This window comes from Hakea prostrata, chromosome 5 (genome assembly GCF_041222555.1).
Source record: "Hakea prostrata isolate BN-2017 chromosome 5, UWA_Hpros_2, whole genome shotgun sequence".
NCBI classification, from domain to species: Eukaryota; Viridiplantae; Streptophyta; class Magnoliopsida; order Proteales; family Proteaceae; genus Hakea; species Hakea prostrata.
The window spans coordinates 15,485,180-15,508,754 of NC_142604.1; the positions used below are offsets into that span (position 1 = coordinate 15,485,180).

Here is a 23,575-nt window from a genome sequence, read left to right on the forward strand (position 1 = left end):
TAACCAATGAATTTTATTTTGATAAAATCCATCCAATCAAATAAATTTGTCCCTACAAAATTAGATGTATTAATACGGAGGGGAGATAGTCTCCAACACTCCTTAGCATGATGACAAAAAAACAAGGCATGACATACATTCTCCGAACCATGGTCACATATAAGACACAATGGGGTAAGTGAAATATTCCTCAAAAAGAGGGAGCTTCCAATTGCAAGAGTCTCATATAAGGATCGCCACAAAAATTGTTTAATCTTTGGAAGAGTAGGAATCTGCCAAATCATTTTCCAATACATTGAAGATGAGGAAGAAGAAGCGACATTACCTTGGTCATCAGCCATAAATAAACATTGATAATAAGCAGACTTCACAGTGAACTTACCATCTTTTGTTTTGTGCCAGATCCAAGAGTCTAGAGTATCAGGAGATAATATAGGGATTGATAAAATGGCTTGAACTTCACCTGAAGAAAATAGAGACTGAAGTAATGGTAAATTCCAATGGCAAGTGTCCCAATCAATAAGCTCTTGCACCCAAATTGGACTATGTCCCAGAGGTGCACTACTAATACCATGAAAAGGCAAAGAGAGAAGCCATGGATCCTTAAAAATATGCACATTAGCACCATTACCCACTTGCCTAATAATGCCTTGTCGAAGAATATCCCTTCCAGACAGTATACTTCTCCAACCCCATAAACAATTATTTGGGGCACGACATTCAAAAAATGGAATATCTTTAATGTATTTTGCATGCATCACCTGGGCCCATAAAGAGTTTGGGTTGGTTAAGAGTCTCCAACTTTGTTTGGCAAGGAGAGCTTTGTTAAAACAGTGTACATCCCTGAATCTCAAACCTCCATCTCTTTTGCCCTTGCACAAGGTTTCTCATTTTACCCAATGAATGCCCCTTCCTTGGTCATTTTTCCACCAAAATCGGTAATCCTTTGATTCATTTGTTTGTGATCGTTGGGTATGAGAAAACACGACATAGCATAGACAGGAAGAGCAAATGCTACTGCTTTGATTACATTCTCCTTCCCTGCATAAGAAAGTAATTTCTCATTCCACCCAGATAATTTAGAATCTAGACGTTTCAAAATAAAAAAGAAAGTCTGTACTTTAGATTTTCCAATAGAAGAAGGAAGACCTAGATAGGTACCATGAGAATTGACCTTTTTAATATCAATAGCAGAGACTATATCAGTCCGGAGGTCATGAGGGGTTTTGGGACTAAACAGGACAACAGACTTTTCAGGATTGAAGTGAAGGCCAGAGACTTGTTCATAATCTTGCAACAAAACATTAATCTTTGATGCATTAGAAATAGATGTAGGGGAAAAAAAATAATGCTATTAAATGTGATTCTACAATTTCACCTTCGTTTATTAAATTCCTTTTAAAACTGTGTGTAAAATTACTATTAAAGCCTAAATGTTATTCACCATTTCATCTCTCTTATTCCTTAGTTCCACAAGACAGCCCCTTTCCCATCTAAGTGAGCGAAGGTCAAGCTTAGGAGTTGGGATCATCTCCCCATCGGGTGAGCACAAAGTGCTCTCTCCGATGGCTTTCCAATCACAAAAACACCATGGGGCCCAGGTAAAATTTTTAGTTTTTTTTCAAAAAATATTTTTCACCTGTGGGCCCCACTATTTTGTGGTTGGGAAAGCCGTCAGGCAGCACTTACGAGGGCTGCGCGGACTTTAGGTCGAAATTATTTCGGTAGAAATCCAAATTGTATTTTGAATTTTTTATCCGACGGTCCAAAATAGTTTTTGAGAGATGTACGATGTCGTTTATATCACGTATTAAAGTTTGAAGTTTTGACAATTGAAATTAAGGGATTTTCGGCGTGGGTTTTTACTTTTTAGCCTTTACATTTCCCACTCACTTTTCGTTGTTGTGTCTGTGACTCTGTGGGAAAAAAAAAAAAAACAAAATAAAAAAACGTTTGTGTCCATTTTTTTTTCGTTGTGTAGCTCCAGAGAATCGATCAGAGATTCTTCTTTGTGATAGGGCAACAATATGGGGTGTTGAGAAAGTGAATTATTGAGTTATTTCGATCATAGAGAGTTCTGAGAAAGAGAGTTTTTGAGTTTTGTTTGTCACTGTTGTGGTCGTCGCTGGTCTCTGTTGTGTAGTCCTCAAAAGTCAGGTAAAATCAAATTTCTTCTTCTTCTTCTTCTCAGAATTTTAGGGTTGCAGTCTTCTTGATAATAATACTGTATATGTTTCTACTGTTTCTCTGATTGGTTGGACTCCATTGGATGAAGCACCATGGATAGATCAATTCCGACGACCGAATTACATTAACTTCTGTTTTAATTTTAGGTTAACCATGTTGTATTAGGATTTCTACTAAGAGTTCTGTTGTTGGTTGGTGAGAACTCTTGCGCCCGAAAACTTTGTTCTGGTTGTTCTAGCTAGGTTAATGCTTTTTTTTTTGGGGGGGGGGGGGGGGGTGGGGGTGGTTTGTTAATGGTGTGTTTATGTGTTGTTTGTCTCTTCGGCTAACGTTGGAGTTGAAATAGTTCTCCGTTACACGGTTTCCTGTATCTGGGGGAATGTATATGGAAATTTATCTTCCGTAATTTGAGGCAAAGATCACACTTTCTGAACATAAAATCAGAATCTAAGTCGTAGGGGAAGTAGAATAGAACTTCATATATGATATAACTCTTCTGAATGAGTGCCTTCCATCCCTCTCTCTCTCTTCCTTCTTTGCTTCACTTTCAAATTTTAGCTTGAGTCTTTTCTATTTTAGCATCATTACTTTGTGAGATCTCTCTCCTTCTTTCTTGTGCTACTCCCGTCCCCCATGTATTCAATAGTTTAACTGTTTCGTTTGCATTATAATCTTATTATAAAAGTTTTATGTTTCTGAACTGTTAGGCGTTATTTTCCTTTCTAAAGCTTAATATACTGGGGCTGGTTGATTCTTTTTTGTCCTTCTTTGTTTCTTAGACCACCATTCTAAGCACCAAGTCTAATGCTAGGAATTGCTGTGCAAGTAGGAATGAACTTTTGATGTTCTGATCTTAATGTTAAGTGGGTGCACATTTTTAAGACAAACAAATATTATAGTCTGACATGTTCTGATCTTTAATTTTATCACATCTAAAAGGAGCTTAATTAGATATTCCTTGTTGCTTTGTCCTTTCTTTGTTTTTGGGAGAAGTATTACATTTGGTTGTTAAATTGTTGGACAGATATGGAGGTTGAAATCGACCATTATGAGGTTCTGGGTTTACCATCAGAAGAAGAGGGTGCAAAACTTACCGAAAAAGAAATCTCAAAAGCTTACAAATTTAAAGCCCTTGAATTGCACCCAGACAAACGTCCAAATGATCCTAATGCTCATGCCGAGTTTCAGAGGCTGAAGACATCCTATGAGATTCTTAAAGATGAAAAAGCTCGGAAGTTGTTTGATGATCTTCTCCAGATAAGACGTGATCAATGTCTCCGCAAATCGCAATATGATTCAAAGCGTCGGAAGCTAATGTCTGATCTTGAAGAGCGAGAACGAGCTGCTTTTGCTCAAGACCCTGCCAAAAAAGCCCATGAAGAAGAGGAGAGAATAACAAAGAAACTTAAAGAAGAGATTGCTCGAGTTCGTGCTATGCATGCTAAAAGTGCAGCTCCAGCTACAGCCTCGAAGGCTGGAACAGCTGGAGTGGGAGGAGAAAATATTGGGGGCACAGAAAGTTTGAACAAGGAGAAGATCTTGAAGGTTTCTTGGGAGGTTGGAGGTGATGATTATAGTGTTGAGAGGCTAAAGGAGTTATTTGGAAAATTTGGAGCTGTTGAAGATGTTGTAATACGATCAAAGGGCACGAAGAAAAGGAGGTCAGCATTAGTAGTTATGGCGTCTAAAGATGGTGTGGTGAGTTTATCTTGGATTTCAATTTGTTGAAGTTTACAATTAGATTTAAATTTCTGTACTCACCTGGTGCTTTTTTTTTTTGGGGTGGGGGTAGCTTGCTGCTCAGGGAAATGTGTTTGGAGATCTTTCAAATCCTCTTTTTGTTCTTCCTCTTCATTCAAGTGCAGCCACTGAATCTTCCACTGCCTCTCCTGCCAAGACTTACATGGAGCCAGATGGTCCTGTGTTGAACAACCTTGTTGGTGCTGGTTATCGGGCATATGAGAATTCTATATTAGACAAGCTTCAGAAGGTTTGAATTTTTTTTTTGGTGTTTATTTATTCTGTTCAGTTTTGTTAAAGAAACATGAATAGAGTGATTACCTCTGTATATATAGCCTCTACGGTTAACAATAACATACTGTCAAAGCTTAATCTAGGACTCACAATAGAGTGAAGTTCAACATCATGTGAACACTGACTTCAGGTTCCAATTAGACTTACTCTAACAAAGACTAAAGAAAGTCAACTATAGGCTAATAGAAAAATTAAAACACCCTAATGATGCCTATGTTTTGGTGCAGCCTTCCCTACAACTATTATAGACCTAATGATGCTGGTGTAGGGTTGAATGCCTATATCTGAGGCTGTTTTTAGGCAGCCGAATTGCATCAGGAACAGATCAGGTGGTTAGAATGATTTTAAACCAAACTGGAAGAAGGTTCCTTATCAGGGGAAATAAACATCTGAATAAGCCTCATCAGGGAGCTCAAACTATGTAGTAGATGTGCAAATTGACCTAAAAACAGAGCATGCACAGATTTTCGGGAGAAATAAGGCACCAGTTGACCCCCAGATTTGCACTGAAGGTACCTCAAGTAGGTGATAAATGACTCACAGATATAAGCTACATCAGCTGGCAGGTTAGAAAGTAATTAGAACTTCAATTATTTGGCAGATTAATGGATCTGGAAGAGGAAGCTAAGTAATGCAGTTCTGGCACCAAATTGGCTAATTTCCCTTTGAAATCAACTTAGGGTTGACAGATATGGGTGTTAGGTCTTTGTTCAGAGGGTTTATGTGGTCACAGGCCTACTCTATGGGCCTATAAGTTAGTTTAGGCTAAGTACGAAAATAGACTCATTAAGTTTTTTTTTTGGGATGAATAAAAAAATTTGTGACCAAAGGAAAGAAGGGGGGAGGGAAATACAAAAGAGAACCAAGAGGGCTCAACATGGGGCATCAAGCCTTAGAAAAATCTAAAAGGGTACATAGAGAAAGAAATACATAGCACTAGGCAACAGTGGACCAAAAGACAAGGCCAAGAGGTCAAGCTCGACTAAGCCAAACCTAGAAATATCACAAATCTTTTTCTTCTTGACTCAACAAGGATCATAGGTGGCAGATAATCAAATTAGAGGGGTTTCTTGACCTAGATTCTTCCATACTGCTTGGAGCAACGTTGCAAGATTCGAAACTTAAAGTAGCATGGTCGAATAGTGTTGTTTCAGCTTTCTGCTGGACTGGCAAAGGATTTAGAAGCCCGAATATTAACAATCTCAGAACCAAAGGTCACAGAGGTTGCAGTTCTACAGAATCTTCATCACAAGCAGGGTCTTGAATGGAGTTGACTTTAGAAGCTTCACATTGATCAGCAGCAGCAACGTAGCTGGGAGACCAGAGCAAAGCACAAAGAGGTGGTGGGAACAGGAAGGAGGGTTCAAAACGGCACTTGGCATGGCAAGAAAGAAGCAGGAAGAAAGGAAGACAGAGTAGAGAGTAAGTGGAAGCAGAGAGAGAAGGAAGGAAGCGAGAGAAGAGATGAAGAGATGATAGGAGGGAAGAAGGGGAAGAGAGGGAAGTGAGAGACAAAGAGTGTATTGCTAGAGCAAGCTATTAGTAGAGCCTTTCATAAGTGGTAAGGGGCTTCTATGTGATTGAGCAAGCAACCTAGGGTTTTGTATTTGAAGGATTCTCATTTGGCTTGCAGCCTGCCTTCACTACTTCATGATCATCTTAGGCATTACTAGATTGAGGTACTGGTAAGTAACAAGTCAGCACTTATCCCATTCCTCATCCACTCTTTTAGGTTTCTGTTTTGAGAACCCTGCCCCAGTCAACCACTTATCTTCTTGTTCTTTGTCATAAACCCTAGAATTCTGCCCCAGTCAAACCACTTATCTTCTTCTTCTTTGTCTTAAACCCTAGAATTCATATCTCCTAATCCCTCCATCAGAATTCTACCCCATTGAAGATTTATTATCCCTCTACCTCCGCTGTCACTCGATCCCAGTTGCAGCCGTAGTCACCCTTTCAAAACCCTAATTCCTTACTGCCCTATATTCCCAAATCCTAACCCTAAAACTGTGAAAACTCTAACCCTATCTTTTCAGAAACCTAGCTCCACAATTACCCAGCTTCTTTTCTAGAACCCTAATCAGTCCCCTTTGGAGCCAACCTGAGAACTCAAGAAACCCAAGATAGAGGCCGTTCAAGTCCCCTTTATACCTTGACCCTAATTTCCCAGATTTAAGAAGTTCAGGTCAACAGTTTGTCATCCAACAAGTCAGAAACATAAAATATTTGGAAAATCAATTCAAATTTATAAATCAGAAAAGAAGGCTAATGCAAATCACGGATCTAGGGTTAGGGTTTAGGTGGTAACTTCCGTAGAATGTGGCTGCCTAGGAGTTCCATCAATGGTTGGCATGGGATTTTTGGCCTTCTGAAAGGATTTAGAGCCTTCTGAAACTAATCTTCTTATTTGAATCCTCTTATACTTGGAAATTGGAATCACAGATTTGAAAATTTGAATTCAGAAGCATCTAGGGTTTCGGGTATGGTTGGGGAAGGGCTAGGTTTGCTGTAATGCTTGGACAGATCTGAGAATACCTCTATTCTGTGGTTCAGAAGCTATCTCAGGAAGCAGGGGCCGAAACTTGAGGATTAGGGTTTTTCTGGAATTTTCAAAATTCTGCAAATCTAGTTTGAAGAAGATGAGTTGCAGAAATTTCAAAGTCCAGGAATTAGGGCTGCTTAAGGGAGTCTAATGTTAAGAATGGTGCCTTGGTGTTTCTGCAATCCTAATGAGGGTATAATGATGGGTTTTGGGGCTGGGAATGAATGAGTCCTAATGGGGTTGGGATTGGGTGCCGCAGGGAAGTAGGAAGAAAGGAGAGGGGCTCTAGGGTTTGATGGAGGGGGCTAGGAATGCAGGAGATTGAAGGGGAAGGACCAGGACAGAGATGCAATGGGTTTAGGGTTGATTCCTAGGTTGGACAAGAGAGTGGAGGGGCTGTGATGGGTGCATGAGGTAGGGGAGGGGGAGGACTGATTTGCATGGGTATGGGGGAAGTGGGAAGGGCTTTGATTTACTTGAGGGAGGCTTGGAACTTGAGGATGGCTGCTGGAATTGATGTTTGATGCTTCAAAACTTAATGGGATGCTTGCTTGTATGCTGGAATTATCTCAGAAAAGCACTCTCAAAGACAACCGCAGGGTCCCCCTCAAAGGAACCCTGCGACACTTAGGCAATTAGACAATTAGACAATTAAAGTTTTAATTCATCAAATCTGAAAAGAACTTACAATGAAAAAGCTATTTATAGCTCAAAATAACAGACCTAAACTCAACTTAGGAGATCCTTATCAGATAAGGATTCCATTACAAATCAATTGGACTCTTAATAAAGAAACAATTCTTGACTAAATATGATAGGAAATCCCTATCCTATCTCAACTATGATTCTTGACTCTTTCAAACATTACTTCAACTCACAATAAAAGACTCCAAACAACTTCGAATTGGACTCAGAATGACTAGAATGATTTCTGAAATAAATCCTAATTTAATTTAAGGAGTAAATTGAGGGCTAAAATGTCCAAAATACCCCTCCTATGGGGTTCGGCCAGCTTAGGGTGACTTCTTGGAGCCAGCTTGGGTGCCCCACTTAGGGTTTTGGCCCGGGGTTCTTTGTGTTCACATAAATCCCCCCCCTTTTGAAAACATTCATCCCCAATGAATGGTTGCCTTTGGTTGGGACACTGAATGCTTCTATCTTCGCATTGGGCCTTGTAGGAGTCTTGTTGGACTAGTTCATCGACACTGGCTGGCTCTAAACAGAGCTCTGCTGGTTAGTGCACATGGCTTGCCTCTTCTTGACATCTTCGGCTAGATTGAGTGGGAGTAGTACTATCTTTTGTCCTTCGTGCTCGAAGATGCACTTATTTTCTTCACAAGGAATGGTGTCATCTCTATCAAACAGCCATGGCCTTCCTAGTATGATATTAGTGGACCTCATAGGAATAGCATCATACCAGATGACATCAAAGTAGGAGTGCAAGTTGATTGGGATTAGGCATCTGTTCGTTACATCCAATTTCGACTCATTCAGAAGTGCTACCTTGTAGGGCTTTGGATGCTTCTCTGGAGTGAGTCCTGTCTTCCGTAGGACGTCCTCTGCTACTGCATTAATGGTACTACCACTGTCCACAATGGCTAAGGCTTTGAGTCCTCTGCCTTGAGTTTGGTGTGGAAGATGGTACTTCTCTTCCAGTCTTCTTCTTCATCAGTAGTAGTGGACATTAAAATTCTAGAGACCAAGTTGAGATGGACTGGTGGATCAATCTTGTCTTCACTGTACTCCTCATCTTCAAACTCTAGAGGTGGACACTCATGTGTCTCTTCAGTAGTGGGGCCTGGTGGGGGTGCTTCTAAGACTGCTAATCCCCTTCTTTTAGGACACTCTCTGGCAAAGTGCCTTCTCTTTCTACAGTAGAAACATATCCCAGGGTTATTACTAAATACAGGCCCATTATTTTCTGCTTTGACTGGGGTTACAGTAGTAGTGAGGTTGGGGTTTTTGGGGGAGGGGTGGATCTCTCCAATAGTCCTGGACTGCTTCTTTTGGCCTAACAACGTTTCGGCCCTTAGTGCTTTGTCAAACAGATCCCTTAGATCAATAATGTTAGTTACCCCCAATGCTAGCTGGATGTTTGGCTTTAGACCAAGTCTGAACCTAGTCATAGTCTGGAGCTTGCTCTCCCTTGTACCAGTTCTAGAGGCCAAAGAATCAAACTGCTAAATGTAATCAGCCACTGAAGAACTACTTTGTTTCAGTGTACGAAACTGCTTCTGGAGGCACCTTTCTGTAAGCTCTCTTCTCATCTGGTCCCATGTAGTGGGTTCTCTTGCTTCATTGTAGAGCTCTTTGGACATGGTGTTCCACCATTCTCTGGTTGCCGCAATCAGTTTAGTCTTGGCTAGTTGCATTTTTCTTTCATCTAATAGGTCATACCAGTGAAAGTAATCATCTAGGTCTGCACTCTAGTCATGGAAAAATTGATGATCAAGGGACCCATTAAACTCTATTAATTCCAATTTTACCTTGTGGTGGTCTACACCTCTTCTTTGTTCTTTACCTCCAGCAAAGTAGGCTCTCATGTACTCCTCGAATAACTGCTGTGTTGTTGGCTGCGTTCTCTGTTACCCACCTTCTGGATCAGACCTTTTTTGTACTATGTTCTCATACTTGGACTCCTTAGTGTGGCTGTTTTTGTCTCTAGAATTTATGGTGTGGCATGGTTCTCACTCATCTTCTCTATTCTCTATACCTCCTTGGGCCACTTGTTCCTTCACCATTTGGTACATAGATTTGAGATCTAAGGGGGGGGGGGGGGGGTGGAGTTTGCACTTGATCTGCAGTCCTTGTTTGCTCCAGGTTAGTAACCCTTGTGTTCATTTATGTTAATTGGGCTAGCATATCTTGCTGGATTTTCAGAAGTTGCTCCAACTGTTGCCTTGAATGTGGATCACCCATGGGGTTTTAAACTTCTGGAAGCTTGCTGGAACCTACTGTTCTCATACCAATGTAAACCATGGATCTAGGGTTAGGGTTTAGGTGGTAACTTCCCTAGAATGTGGCTGCGCAGGAGTTCCAGCAATGGTAGAAAGAGATGTTTGGTTCTGAAAGGGTTTAGAGCCTTCTGAAACTAATCTTCAGATCTGAATCCTCTTATACTTGGAATCATAGACTTGAAAATTGGAATTCAAAAGCATCTAGGGTATTGGGTAGGGCTAGGTTTTTCTGTAATGCTTGGACGGATCTGAGAATACCTCTGTTTTGTGGTTCAGAAGCTATCTCAGGAAGTAGGGGCCGAAACTTGAGGGTTAGGGTTTTTTTCTGGAATTTTCAAAATTCTGCAAAATCTAGTTGAAGAAGATGAATTGCAGAAAATTTCTAAGTCCATGAATTAGGGCTGCTTAAGGGAATCTAATGTTTGGAATGGTGCCGAGGTGGCTCTGCAATCCTAATGATGGGTTTTGGGGCTGGGAATCAATGAGTCCTAAAGGGGTTGGGATTGGGTGCTTCAGGGAAGAAAAGGAAGAAAGGGGAGGGGCTGGGAATGCAGGAGATTGAAGGGTAAGGACCAGGAGAGATGCGATGGGTTTAGGGGTGATTCCTTGGTTAGACAAGAGAGGGGAGGGGCTGTGATGGGTGTGTGAGGTAGGGGAGGGAGAGGAGGGACTTGAGTGGGTATGGGGGAAGTGGGGAAGGGCTCTGACTTACTTGGGGGAGGGTTGGAACTTAAGGATGGCTGCTGGAATTGATGTTTGATGCTTCAAAACTTGTGATGCTTGCTTGAATGCTGGAATTATGTCAAAAACACTCTCAAAGACAAGCAAAGTCCCCCTCAAAGGAACCCTGCGACACTCAGGTAATTAGACACTCAAAGTTTTATTCATCAAATCTGAAAATAACTTATAATGAAGGGCCTAAAATAACAGAGTCAAATTCAACTTTAGGAGATCCAATCAGATTCTATTACATTCAAAGTGGACTCTTAATAAAGAAACAATTCCTGACTAAAAAAGATAGGGAATCCTATCCTACTGTCAACTATGACTCTTGACTCTTTCAAACATAGCTTCAACTCACAATAAAAGACTCCAAACAACTTCAAATTGCATTCAGACTGACTTGAATAATTTTTGAAATAAATCCTAATTTAATTTCAGGAGCAAATTGAGGGCTAAAATGCCCAAAATACCCCTCCTGTAGAGTTTGGCCAGCTTAGGGGCTTCTTGGAGCCATCCTAGGGGCCCCACTTAGGGTTTCGGCCAGGGGATCACATCAAAGGCTTAATTTGAGAGTTTAATTTCTAAGTCCAAATTCTGTTTTAGCCATAAACAGTAGCTTGATTCAGTCAACCCTAGTTTATTCACTGCTAATCATCTGAAGATCTTGGAAGAACTAGTTCTCATTCACAAGAGGCTACATGGCTACATCACTAAGCTTCATCAATTCTGACTGTAGCATCTGGAGATTCTCATGAGCAGCAGTAGCATGATCATAAGAATGTTCTAGTTTATATCCATATTTTGAACAATGCAAGTAGATAGGCTGCATAAGGATTGCTGCAGGTGTATCAACTCTTCGCTCTGAAAATCTTTCAAAGCAGCATTAATGGAGGATTGGTAACCAGTTTATTGAATCTCTTGTACCATGTAACAGTAATTGAATAAATAAATTAGCAACATGAGAAGAGAAGAAGAGCATGATGGGAAAAAGAACAATTTTGTAGTTTTGCAAAAAGCAGAGTGATGTCACCTTTAAGGCTTTAACCATACATGTACACCAATGTTACAACTTCGGGGAGTCTAAATCAGACTCAAAATAAGGAAAAACTTTTCTATGAATATGGAAACATGAAACACCTACCAAATAATGCCACAGACCACTGAAAGAAAGTGTACTCATGTGACACATATGTATTCCCATGGTACATATGGTCATGTTCCCCTTATAGAATAAATTTGTATGCTTATACAATCATTACTGCTGTTTTTCTTATTTCCTTATTAGTCACATCTTTTCTAAGTTCTGTTTTGGGTTCTCTTGAATTCTGTTGGGCATATTATGTGCAGGCTTAATCAGTGATTCCCTCTCCCTTTGCCTGCATAAAAAAATGGCTTGGATTTTGTAGCCACTTGAACACTATACTCCTTGGTGAAGGGGCTTGCAACTGAACTGCTTAAGTTTGTACCCTTTGGGGATTTCTGGGTGAGAGATGTTCCTTGTTTAATAAACCAAACCAAACCATGACTGGGATTTGGGATATGATTCTCTTTGGTAGCATATATCTAGTGAACCTGAACATACTCATTTGCACTCTTGCTATAGTTTCAGTTGGGGATAATTTTCATGTTTAATTGTCATGTTCATTTTCTTATTTTAAGTGTTGATTTGTGTGTTCATTTATCTACAGGCGGCACAAAAGCGAAAATGATCTGCAAAAACTTTAAAGAGAGGATTCTGAATGGTGGACATGATTCCTGATTTCTGTGTTCACATAGAAAGAAGGTATAATTGGACTACCTGTAGATTTGTTTTTTTTTTTCCAGCCCTTTTTGAGGTCTGACTGCTCCCTGTTTCTGTAAATGTTGTTCAAGGGCATGACTCATTTTGTTTTTGAACTGGTCAACATTCATATGTACCGAGTATCAGAAACAAAAAATTGTGAGAGTTTATTTTGATCATATAGAATTGCTTAATACTGATATATCTTGAACATTGCTAATCATTAATTGGTCAAACATTCATAAGTATGAAAAACTAAAAATTTGGAGAGTTTATTTTGATCATACAGAACTCCTTACAAGCTGGGATATCTTTGTTGAAGCCCTGTGATTGCCAGGACTTACCAGATCTAGCAGCGATCGTTCAGGCACTTTGGTCCATATTTTCCTGGTTTAGTTTTAGGTTTTTCCCCTCTTTCTCTCCCTCTCTCTATATACACACACACACACACACACTACTTATGAGAGTGCAAACTTAGTTTAGTTTTGGTATACTCTTTCCTGGACCTAAATACCCCTATTCTACAGAACCTGAGGAAACACAACTACTCCTTTAAATAACTTCATTGGACATGACCCCTAGAGAATGCCTCTGCACTTAGACAAGGAATGGAGGCTTCCTTACCCAAAAGTCCCTCAGACAAACCATTTTAAGTAGTTGAAATACCCATTCAAAAGTCAAAACCTGCATAATATTTCACCAACAACGTCCAACCTGTTCAATCCTGTTCCCTGCCTCTGAAAGCACCCAACTGCTGGAAATTCATGAATTAGCTTACACGGTTGCCATTGTTTCTCCAGAAGGAGCACTGACCCACCTTTCTGGCTAGATGTCTGAGTTTATTTTCTATTTCTTACCATCAGGTGTGCACCCTTGACACTCCCTCTTTAGAGAGACACCTCTCCAAATAATTATTTAAATATCACTAGTTTACCCTTCTTGCAAAAGGGAACCCCATTCTTCGTCTTCCCTATCTCTGTTTGAAACCTAGCCTCTGTCCTTACAAAAGGGAATTTCTGGTGAATCAGACCATCGAAATCAGCCTCTATCAGTGTTGGTCTCTTCTACATATGCTTCATCCCAGCACCACCTGGTGGAGCTAGAGCGATACATGGAGAATGAAAGATTGTGGGATCACATTCTGTCCCAAAGAAAAGATGAAGGTCTCCAGATGGTAAATCTGAAAGGAGACCAGAGTTGCATCACAACTTTCAGTCTTCTTGACAAACCATCACCTGGCTGACACAAAGCCACAAAGGTATCATCTTGCTCTGCCCGCAGATTGCTCCCAAAGTAGTTCGACAGGGATCTCCAACAGGGTCTAATCCTCAGTATCAAATTATAGTAGATCACCAGAGGTGTAGTCTAAAAGTGTTTTCAGGCTGTATTCAGAATCCCAGTCTTCGACTTCTCTATCTCCTTTTTGAACCCTACCCCTGTCATTACAAAAGGAACCTTTGGGTTCTTCATCTTCTCAAATCTCCAGTGACCCAGTCCATTGATATCAGGTTCTCGCAGTGTTCAATATGCCAAGATAGAGATTGTCTACATTGCACAATACTTTGGGACCTCATTTTGTCCTACGGGAAGATGATGGTTCCAGGTGGTAAATCTGAAAGGAGACCAGAGCTGCATCATGACATTCACTCTACCTGATAATGTACACCTTGGCAGACACAAAAATATCAGTCTGGTTCTGCCCACGGATTGCTCATGGTCAAACCCTCAGTGTCAGTTTATGGAAGATCATCAGTAAGTGGTTTGTAAGAGTTTGCAGAGTGTATTCATCACAAAGAAGTGGTTAACTTTTCAGATTTCTTAACTAATCCTTCCACTCATGCCCACTTCCTTGTAGATTTGAAGATAGCCAAGAGTCTGACATGAAATTGCCCAACAGAAATTGCCCATTGTTTTATATGCCCAAGGTGAAGAAATTCAATCAAGTAGAAGTGGTCTGACTGTGCTTCCAGTTGAGGTACCTAAAGGGGAAGGACTATGGTCTAGAGGAAAAGAGGTCGTTGAGTTTAATTGCAGCTAGTGTGAATGTAGTTTGGGTCCTAATGTTGCTGTTGAAGTTAGAAACCAGTTACCTAATCATCAGCTACCAGAAGTTTGGACAGGTTGGGCAGAAGTTTCAGCCGTAAAGGGGTTTCAAGCATTCAACAGTTGAGATCTTCATATGTTGTTAAATCTGGCCCAGAGAGAGAATGTCACTGCTTTTTCAGATGATTGGTTGGGAAAAACCAAGCACAATAGCTCAGGCAGATCCAGTCCTCCAAGAAGGTTGTTGGAGGCACTGCTGAAACCAATGGCACTGAAGCTTTTTTGTAGCTTTGTTTATGAGTAGTCTGGAGTTCAACTGTAAAGGTTCTTTAGCTACTGGTTGTATGCTTGTTAAAATTTCAGATTATGGTTGAATTATTTGTATATAGGGGTGAGTTAATTCAACTTCAGGGGTTTGTGTTATGTGCACATGGATAGATCTGTTTCTCTATAATTGGCAGTGCTGATTTCTACAACATTGGTTTCAGAGAAAAAACCTGTTTATTATATGTTTATTCATTTATGTATCTTGATATCTCTCTGACACCAAATTTACTTATGCTTTTACTAATTAGAAATTACCTTTTTATATTTGCCACAACATTTGTGAGATGAGAAATGCTTGTGGGATTGGCCAAACTTGATTTTTATCCTTTATCCTGTTATCTTTTCCTCTCTTGTACCTCCCATGAAGATTGTTCTCCTCTGTAGTGCCTCCCCTTCCATCAATCTGTTTTCTTCTTCCCTCAACAATGCAGTTGCTCCCTTTTTCTCATATTAGATCATAGATTTGATTATTAGGCCTACATACATCTTTGATCCTTAATCCAGGATTTCAGATTGCATTAATTGAAATGTTCTGTGTGTTATTTGACTCGTATTCTTTGTGAGGTGATCCACCCTAACTGGTAAAAGCATCACATTTCATGCTTTGGATCACATGTAGACACTGTATCTGCTGCATTTCCAGTTCTCAGCTTACCCCATTTTTTTCCTCCAAGTATACTGAACTTCTTTGAGTTGAGTTGAATGGACATGTAATGGTGAAGTTTAAAAGTAAATCAGTGTGTTCACTCCCTCCCTCAACACCTGTACTCTCCTAAACAGAAATCTAAAATGGCTGACGTTGGAAGATGGATCCTTTTCTCCCTTGCTTGTGTTTAAACTTTCATATGCTGTGTAAATTGCTGAAACTGATACATTTCATCTTCTCAACACAGGTTAGAGTATTTATAGGGCTGAAAAACCTATAAATCTGTTGTAATCCACCAAAACAAATGGGCTGAGAGAGAATTGGCTTGCATGCATCATACCTAACTATAAGCACGACATGGAAGTGGTGGTTCAAGAACTAAGAAAATGTAGTAGCAATTCTAATGTGATGCTTTCTTGTTAACCATGAACTCTTCTTGTGTATCATTGTTCTCATGGTTGATTCAGCGATCAAGTTACTTGGAGCGGTAAATGACTACTGGCTGATAGTTGGTATAGCTGTTATTTCTATTATTTGTTTAGCTTCTCCAATCTCTAATATTTTGATGAATGATAATCATGCGATAGGTGTTTGTTCTGTTCCAATTGTGATACCATGAAGTCCATACAGGATGATGCTTTAATGGATGTTTTGAATAGACCAACAAGAACCAGATAAAATTTTGTTCCATCTGCACCTAGAGAAATGTAACCTAAAAGTTTTATGTTGGAAATCCTAAGGGTGGAATTATACTTTTTCCAGTGGGAAATCCTTTTCTGAGAAGATTCTTATGAAAGTTTTAGTGATATTGAACTGGAAAATTTGCGCTACCTAGTGTGAGTTTTGAGTATTATTCTTGTCTTTCTCTGATCTTTGCATTAGTTAAGGTTCTAATATAAGAGCTTGAGAGGGATAGACCCAGCTGAGGCAGTAGCTTATCTGTAATATTGGATAGTTGTTCAACTACAGTAACAGTAATATCATGCATCAGTTAACAGTCTCTCCTATTGATAACTTATTTCCTTTTTCCACTCTCTCTCTCTCTCTCTCTGATATTCCCCTCTGTGAGAACTCTTGATTAAATTCTCCATCTGCTGTCCTCCCTCTTCACTGTCAGTCAGCCATTCAAGATGTTCCAATTTCTCCTTCTGCAGAGGTATTCTACTCCAGTGAAAAATGAGGCTTTCTACTGAGGCTGCATTCCTTTCTCTGTGACCCCCTTCATCTTCCCTTCATAGAAAATGGTGGACTCTCCTGTGGAAATTAAAGATTGCTCCTGGATATACTGTCTTTGTTTGGAGGTTGCTGAATTCTGAATTGTATCTAAATTCTGTTCTATCAGAATGGAAAGCTGTCACCCCCTTTTGTACCTCTTACAATACTGTTATGGAAACTGAGTGGCATCTGTTTTTTGTGTGTCCATCAAGCTTCTCTTTTACCTCAGTTTTTGGATATCTGTTTGAATGCACATAACTGATTTAAAAAAGTCTAGTGCTCAAAACTTTATCGGGGCACCATCTATTTTCTTCTGGATGAAGAACATGCCCATCAATTACATCCAAAGGTTGGGGTAATATTTAGAAAATAAATTATTTTATTTTAATTTAATCTAAACCGTGTTTGATGGACTTGTGTCTTTCATTCAGAGGGAAATTCCTCTAATGCTTGGCAGGTTGGTGGTTCACCTTGTTGATTGTTACTACTACGTGTGGGAGGAAAGAAATAAGAAGGTTTTCCCGAGGACGAGCAGACAAATCAAAACCAAGGGTCATCTATTTGAATTGATACCTCACACAAAGATTGGAGAGTTGATCCCAAACCAACGACTAATAGAAGAAAGCATAATAAGTGGGGATTCAGGAAATGTAGGGTTTTTTTTCTTCTAAAGAACTGTAAAATAAAGTAAATATGGGGCCTCTGTTATGAATTAGACCAAGAATACCTAAAAACCATGGCTACCATCAAATCATGTTGATTCAAGAGATAAATATCATATGAGAGTATGAAAAAGCTTGTCATCATATAGGCTGGAATAATACTGAAACATTAAAACAAATTTAATCAAAACTTCTCTAGATGATTGTGAAAGGAAATGGAATTTTCAACTATAACCTTATTTGAGGCCGCCTATAATATGTTCAAGGGACAAACAAGGAGCTTCTAAGTGCACAAATGGTTTGGTTTGTGCATGCTCCATACCTTGGAAATTCAGGGATATCCAAATTGGTGGGGCGATAGCTATTCGAGAGAGTGTTCTTGCTGCCATTGATCGTAATAATTGACATATTCAGATTGCTTCAGATAATGTAGTTTGTATCTCTTATCTCTTAGGGTTGGACAGTTCTCAATCTCAAGCTACAAAGGATATCTTAGATGATGTATTTGCTTTAAGTTTTATAATTGATGTTTGCACTTTTGTAAAAATTTCAAGGGCTTCAAATTCTTGTGTTGATGCCCTAGCTCGGAAGGCCGTGTCCACGCTGTGTAGGATATTTTGACCACATTCCACTCCTTGGTTACAGGATCTTCCTCAACTAGGTGTATAACACGGCTTTCTTAATAAATATTTATGCTTACCAAAAAAAAAAAAACCATGTAGGTCCAAATTTGGACTCAAGTCTAGAGACTCGATTCTTGGATCGGATTTAAACCACATTATTATTGCTCCAATAAAAATGGTTGCCGATGATGTTATGTGTATGTGACATTGACAACAAAATTGATCGAACCCTAATCATGATTAGAGGATGAGATTTTTTTCTTCTTGTTAAGGATTTGAGGTTCTTTTGTGCCAGGTTATGCATTCTTTGACTACATCATCAAGGTAGCCTTTTATACACAACTCTACTCCTCACCTTAAGGAGATTCGAACTCTCAAACTCTTGACCTCATATTATGAGGCGTTGATCTTTTGTCTAGTAAACCAACGTGTTGAAATTAGATTTGGGATGAGATTTGCCAAGTCATACCAGGTCGTTCTCTTTATCCATATTTGTGATCTATCCAAAGAAAATTGGCCGTCCAATTTTCACCTTCCAACTGTGCCAAACCTTCCACTTTTAGACAATGTGAGTTCTCCTTCTGTTATGAACTTCCTATTTAGTAATAGTAGACAATGAAGCAGCTATCTCTGCATCATCGACCTACACCAATGTCGATTGCAGCAGCTGGGATTACCAGACCTTTCTGCGTCACCATTCCCAAACAAGATTCAAGACTCAAAACCTTCCCTCCCAAGATGATTGGTTCGAGCTTTTTAACAGCAAAAGCAAAAGCAAAAGGTTCAACTCCACCTTCATCTATGGAGGTGGTGTCCTTAATGTCGTACACCAGCCTCAAGGATCTGTTGCCTGGAATTTCTTCTGCATCCAGCAAATCATTGGAAGACATACCCATCAAGAACCAGCTTGTGAAGAAGGCAGCTTTGGCTTACTTGCAGCCATTGTCACCTTCCAAACGACACGATCTGGGTTTCTTCGGATGCTTTGAGCCTCTGAAGCACATAATTTCAAATACCTTTAAGCTGTTCTTCATAGACAAATTGACCGGAGGAAGGGTCGACGCCGGCTGCTTTCCGTTAAGGCAATTAGGTTGTGAGAGTAACACTGTCTAGGACTCCGGTTGTCTGGTGTATGTTAGATTCACAATTTTCCTCTTTTTGTATATATATATATATATACATATTTTTTTTTTCCGGATATATATGTATAAATAGTTTTAGCTTTCACCATTTATTTTCCAAATAGCTGTTTTCATCAGTTCTGTCATCGAAATTTGAAGGCTTGATGTTCTTGTAATTTTGGTATTGTAATAGCATATATTAATCTATAATATTGATACTTTAATTCATTTTTTCGTTTCTTTTGGGATTCAAGATTCCAGCAACTTATGTTCACTTCAACTGCATTCTCAATGTAGTTTTTATATATAAAATATACCACCAGGGAGAGTCGAATCTATGATCACTTCACTAATTGAGCGATCTTTGATGGTAATTCAGAATTATTGCGACGCATTCGTGAATGTGGTTCTTGCACTCGTCTACATGAGGATGTAAAATTACTATTGAATCTCATCCGTTCTACTTATGTTGATGCCCTCATTTGGTTTCATGGCTCCAATGATAACATCCACCCGGTGTCAGGTAACAGCAACGAAGCTGACAACAATGGCGATAGTCGATGATGTGTAATGTAAAGCTAAGTCCCAAATATCTCACAAACAGAAAAACAGCATAAAGATCAGAGTAATAATTTTGGGAGGTCTTTGCTAAACTAATTCTAAGAAATATGATCAGTGTGAGTTTAAGTGGGACTCAAGTGGTTGCAAGCAAGTGCTGTATGTTTTGAATAAATCCATTGGTTGGTTTGAGAGCTAGCTCTGGCTTCAATCACCAACATAGAACTTTTTTTTTTTCAGAATGGAATTGCTAGGGAAAATGTAGTGTGACTTCAATCTGCGTATTTAATGCACAACATGTGAAGTCGACGGTCGAGATCGAAATCTCGATCGTCCATTTCAGTGTGTGTATAAAGCAAAATAGACGGTCCTTTGGCTTCACGGTTAATGCGCAGCATTGAAGTGAAGCTTAGGGAAATGTGGATTTAGCTCTTTTAGCCTTAGGTGTTCATCAGTTCTCAACACTATAAGCTCCTCACCCTCCTTATTGCTCAAGCAAAGAGACGAGAATGACCAATGAGAAAATCTAGATAATATTCTGTGATTGTTCGTCATCAAATAAACACGTGTTGGAAATCTCCAAGCAATCCAAGTCCTGGTGGGTCCCACTCACGCGCATTTCCCACGTACCTTCTTGAAAGTTGAAACTCCAACTCTACCTTCAATTTCCTTGGTATATATTTCAAGTCCTTCTTCTTCGATCTCACGACAAAAAACTTATTAGTTGCTGTAATGGTGAAGAACACCACTGATATCAACCGATCTCTTTGCTTCTGTTTGCACTCTCGAGCTTCAGAATCCAACAACTTCCCTTCCGAAAAGATCGAATCCAGTTTCCTGACAGCGAAAGCTTTCACTCCACAACTAACATCTGACGATTCGTGCATGGAGAAGGAGATGATATCCTTAATGTCTTATACCAGTCTCAAGGATTTATTGTCTCATACTCGTCCAGGGATTTCTCCCTCTTCTTCTTCTTCTTCTTCGTGGATCGACAGTTGGGAAGATATTCCCATCAAGAACAAGCTTGTCAAGAAGGCAGCTTCGGTTTACTTGCAGCCCATGTCATCATCCTTGCTGAAACGAAACAATTTAGGGTTCTTTCAGTGGTTCACATGCTTGGAGTTTGTTAAGCACATCATCCTTGATATCTTTCAACGATTTTTCCGATCGACTTTGAATACAGAAAGGGTTGATTCTGTATTTCTGTTGAGGCAAATACAAGGAAAGAAGAACAACACCTACACCCTTCGCGAGCGTTAGAATTCTGGTTCAATTCTAGGTTTACAGTTTTTTGATACTGTACACACTCCCCGAAATTTTTGAATCCAGTAATTTGCTTTTCTTTTTTTTTTTTGCTGCTGTAAGAAAAATCCATTGATCTGCAGTTCAAGTAGTTTCTGATGACCCTGTACAGGTTCTCATTATTTGTATTTTCCTTTTCTTGATAAGAGCAGAAGATAGTTATTGTTAGAAAAATTCTTGTGTAACTTGTTTATCAAGGTAGAAAAGATATGGAAATATAAAGTTTTGGTGTTCATGAGCCTTCGAAGGTGAGCGTTTAGCTATCAATATATAAGGAGGTGCTGCTGTTATCAGCCATGAGAGAGTCTTGGCCCTTTATTGTTGAGTCTGATTTTTTAGAGGCGGTTTCATGCCTCTCCACTAGAGTAAGTCAGTCTATAAAATTGTTTATCAGCTAATTTCATTCTTTTAACTAACCGAGGAAGAATTTGTAAATTGATAAAGCCCGGTGGACGAATTTTCCATCTCCAAGGAAGAACACTCTGATCTCCTATTAGAAAAAATTCCCTGCTCTCCTTTTGAGGTTTTCACTCTTACATAACTTGTTTTGACAATTCAAAAAGTAAGGAGAAGGTTTTTAGCTAATTTGCATTCAAAATTATTATTATTATTTTATAATTGTTAAGTCACAGTCATCACCATGGAGAAAGATTTTTTAAGCGCCCGCCATAATAGTATCCACGTGTTGTTTCTCTACTCTATCTTCTGCATATGAAACTTTCATGTTACCTTTCAGTGCACGATACTTATACATTACATGTCACCAAAGGGTTTCTTGACACCTCTTTTTCGTAGAATGTTTACTAATATTTATATATTTAGTTTTTTGGCCGGTAACCCTAGGCCAGCATTTATTATTATATATTTTTATTCTTTTATTCTTTTATTTCATGTAGTCAATATGTAATACAAACCTAAAATTTCTTATTATATATATTGCTTTGATGTCCTCTTATTTCAATTTTCTAAGTAGCATATTTTGATATGTAATGGTGATGAGAAGACAATAGTTAATATTTTAATTGATCTTAGCATTTAATTATCATTTGCTAAGGATAAATGGCAAGGATCCATGTAATCGACAATGTTTACCCAAGATAAACGTTATTTTTTTTATTCTTTTCTAACAAAGGTGTGTGTCATGACACTTCATTTAAATTGTTAGTTTATGACTTGAGGTCGGACAGATAGACCGGAGGAGTCACATTGCTTCTTTATTTTATGTATGTTATAGATTGTTTACTTTTTATTTTTATGAGAAAAAATGTTGCATTTGATAGTTGTAGAAGTATAAGCTAACATCTAATAAGTCCATTCACATCGTATGCTTTTAGGGGTGCAAGTTTGCCCTTGATGGCCCGATGCATTTATATATTTCATTTTGATCTAAGTTTGTTACTATCGGCAATTTTCGGATCTATACCTTTCAAAAATTCGGACACAAATTAAAAACCTAAATTTGGCTAGAAATTCATCATTCAAAATAATATCCTATTCATGTACATACATGTGTTCAAGATAAATGATAAATACAACAATTATAAGTACAAAACCTCAAGGGGTTGGCTTAGTTGACAAAGATCAATACCTTATAGTATGAGGTCAATAATTTGATTCTCCTTAGGGTCAATGGCAAATTCTGCCGTATTTTTAATAGTTACAAAGTTGCCCCTAAGAATGTAGTGAAAGTGCGCTGAAACAACTTCAATTCCAAAATGAAAAAAAAAATTTATAAACACAAAGTCACAAACTATATCAAATTTAATTATTTCAGAATTTTATTAAATAAATGGTTAGCTGTTACATATGGCTTATAATCTAGTCTTAAAATATCCAAAATGGTTGATAAAATCCAAATTTATTTACTAATTTAATTTTAATGTTGAAAGAGAATTTCAAAAAAAGAAAAAAAAATCAAATTAAATCTTCACTTACTTTCTACCAAAAAAAAAAAAACTTCACTTACTAGTGTTTTTTTTCAGGAATTTAGTGAGTGCTCCTCAAGGTTTCACTCCTTACTTAGGGTCATACAAGTTGTATTGCATTTTCAAGTTGTTTCTTCAAGGGACTCACTGTAAACCGTACATGACAATTTCATTAATCTTAACTTCTCTTTTTTGGGTAGAAAATCTGTGCTCAACTAATTCAGTAACATAATCCATTTGGGCATTTGAGACAAAATAAAATTATTCAAACCCCCCCCCCCCCCAACATACTCCAAAACATAAACCAAGGGGTAACCTTAATGCCTTGGGCTTCTACATAAATACAGTCTGGCTGGGGGAGTTAATTTTCTTACTCAATCATTAACTCAATCATGTTTTCCCTTTTTTTTTTTTTTTTCGTGTCTGAAAATATGTATCATGTTTCAAACCCACCAAGTTCCACAACCTTGATTCTTACGTTAGACCATAGTTAGAAACTTCGAGTACGGAAATAGTTTGGGTATGGATACATACAACAGTTAATAAGGCCATATGACAAATAATACGTCTTCAATAAATTGTCTTAATAAGTCATGTACGCCAATCATATTTTACGTGTATGATACATGTTTTTAATGCAACTAATGTGAATAAGTATGAAAGCAAAAATATGAGGGAGGAGGGGGGTTTTGTATTTGTAAAAATCAACAAAAAAAAAATTGATTTTTTGCAATTAATTCAACAATTTTATGCTTCCATAAGCAAAAAAACAATGTACAAAAACCTAATTTGAGATCATTTTTAATTTTTCTAGATCTTTACATCTTAGATAAACAAGAAAAATGTATAAAAAGCATTTGTCACATAACTCAATAAAACCAAAAAAAAATTTTTTTTTGAAGCAAAAAAATATAAAAATCATTTGTT

The 23,575-nt window shown here is 38.6% G+C and overlaps 1 protein-coding gene across 4 annotated transcripts; it reads left to right on the forward strand.

Moving 5' to 3' along the window:
* The first annotated feature begins 1,949 nt into the window (after positions 1-1,949).
* Positions 1,950-16,052, forward strand: LOC149015398 (DNAJ heat shock N-terminal domain-containing protein). 4 transcript variants are annotated; one of them, XR_016173468.1, is made up of 5 exons: positions 1,950-2,157; positions 3,212-3,885; positions 3,980-4,177; positions 12,132-12,226; positions 15,487-16,052. XR_016173468.1 is itself a non-coding variant. In XM_089155626.1 (4 exons), exons 2-4 carry the CDS (start codon positions 3,214-3,216, stop codon positions 12,150-12,152), a joined length of 891 nt encoding a protein of 296 aa, XP_089011752.1. In that variant the 5' UTR covers positions 1,950-2,157; positions 3,212-3,213; the 3' UTR covers positions 12,153-12,639. The 4 variants fall into 4 exon arrangements, 1 of the variants encoding a protein (XP_089011752.1); XR_016173467.1 differs by lacking the exon at positions 15,487-16,052 and adding an exon at positions 14,079-15,478; XR_016173469.1 differs by lacking the exon at positions 15,487-16,052 and adding an exon at positions 12,513-12,639.
* Positions 16,053-23,575: the final 7,523 nt, after the last annotated feature.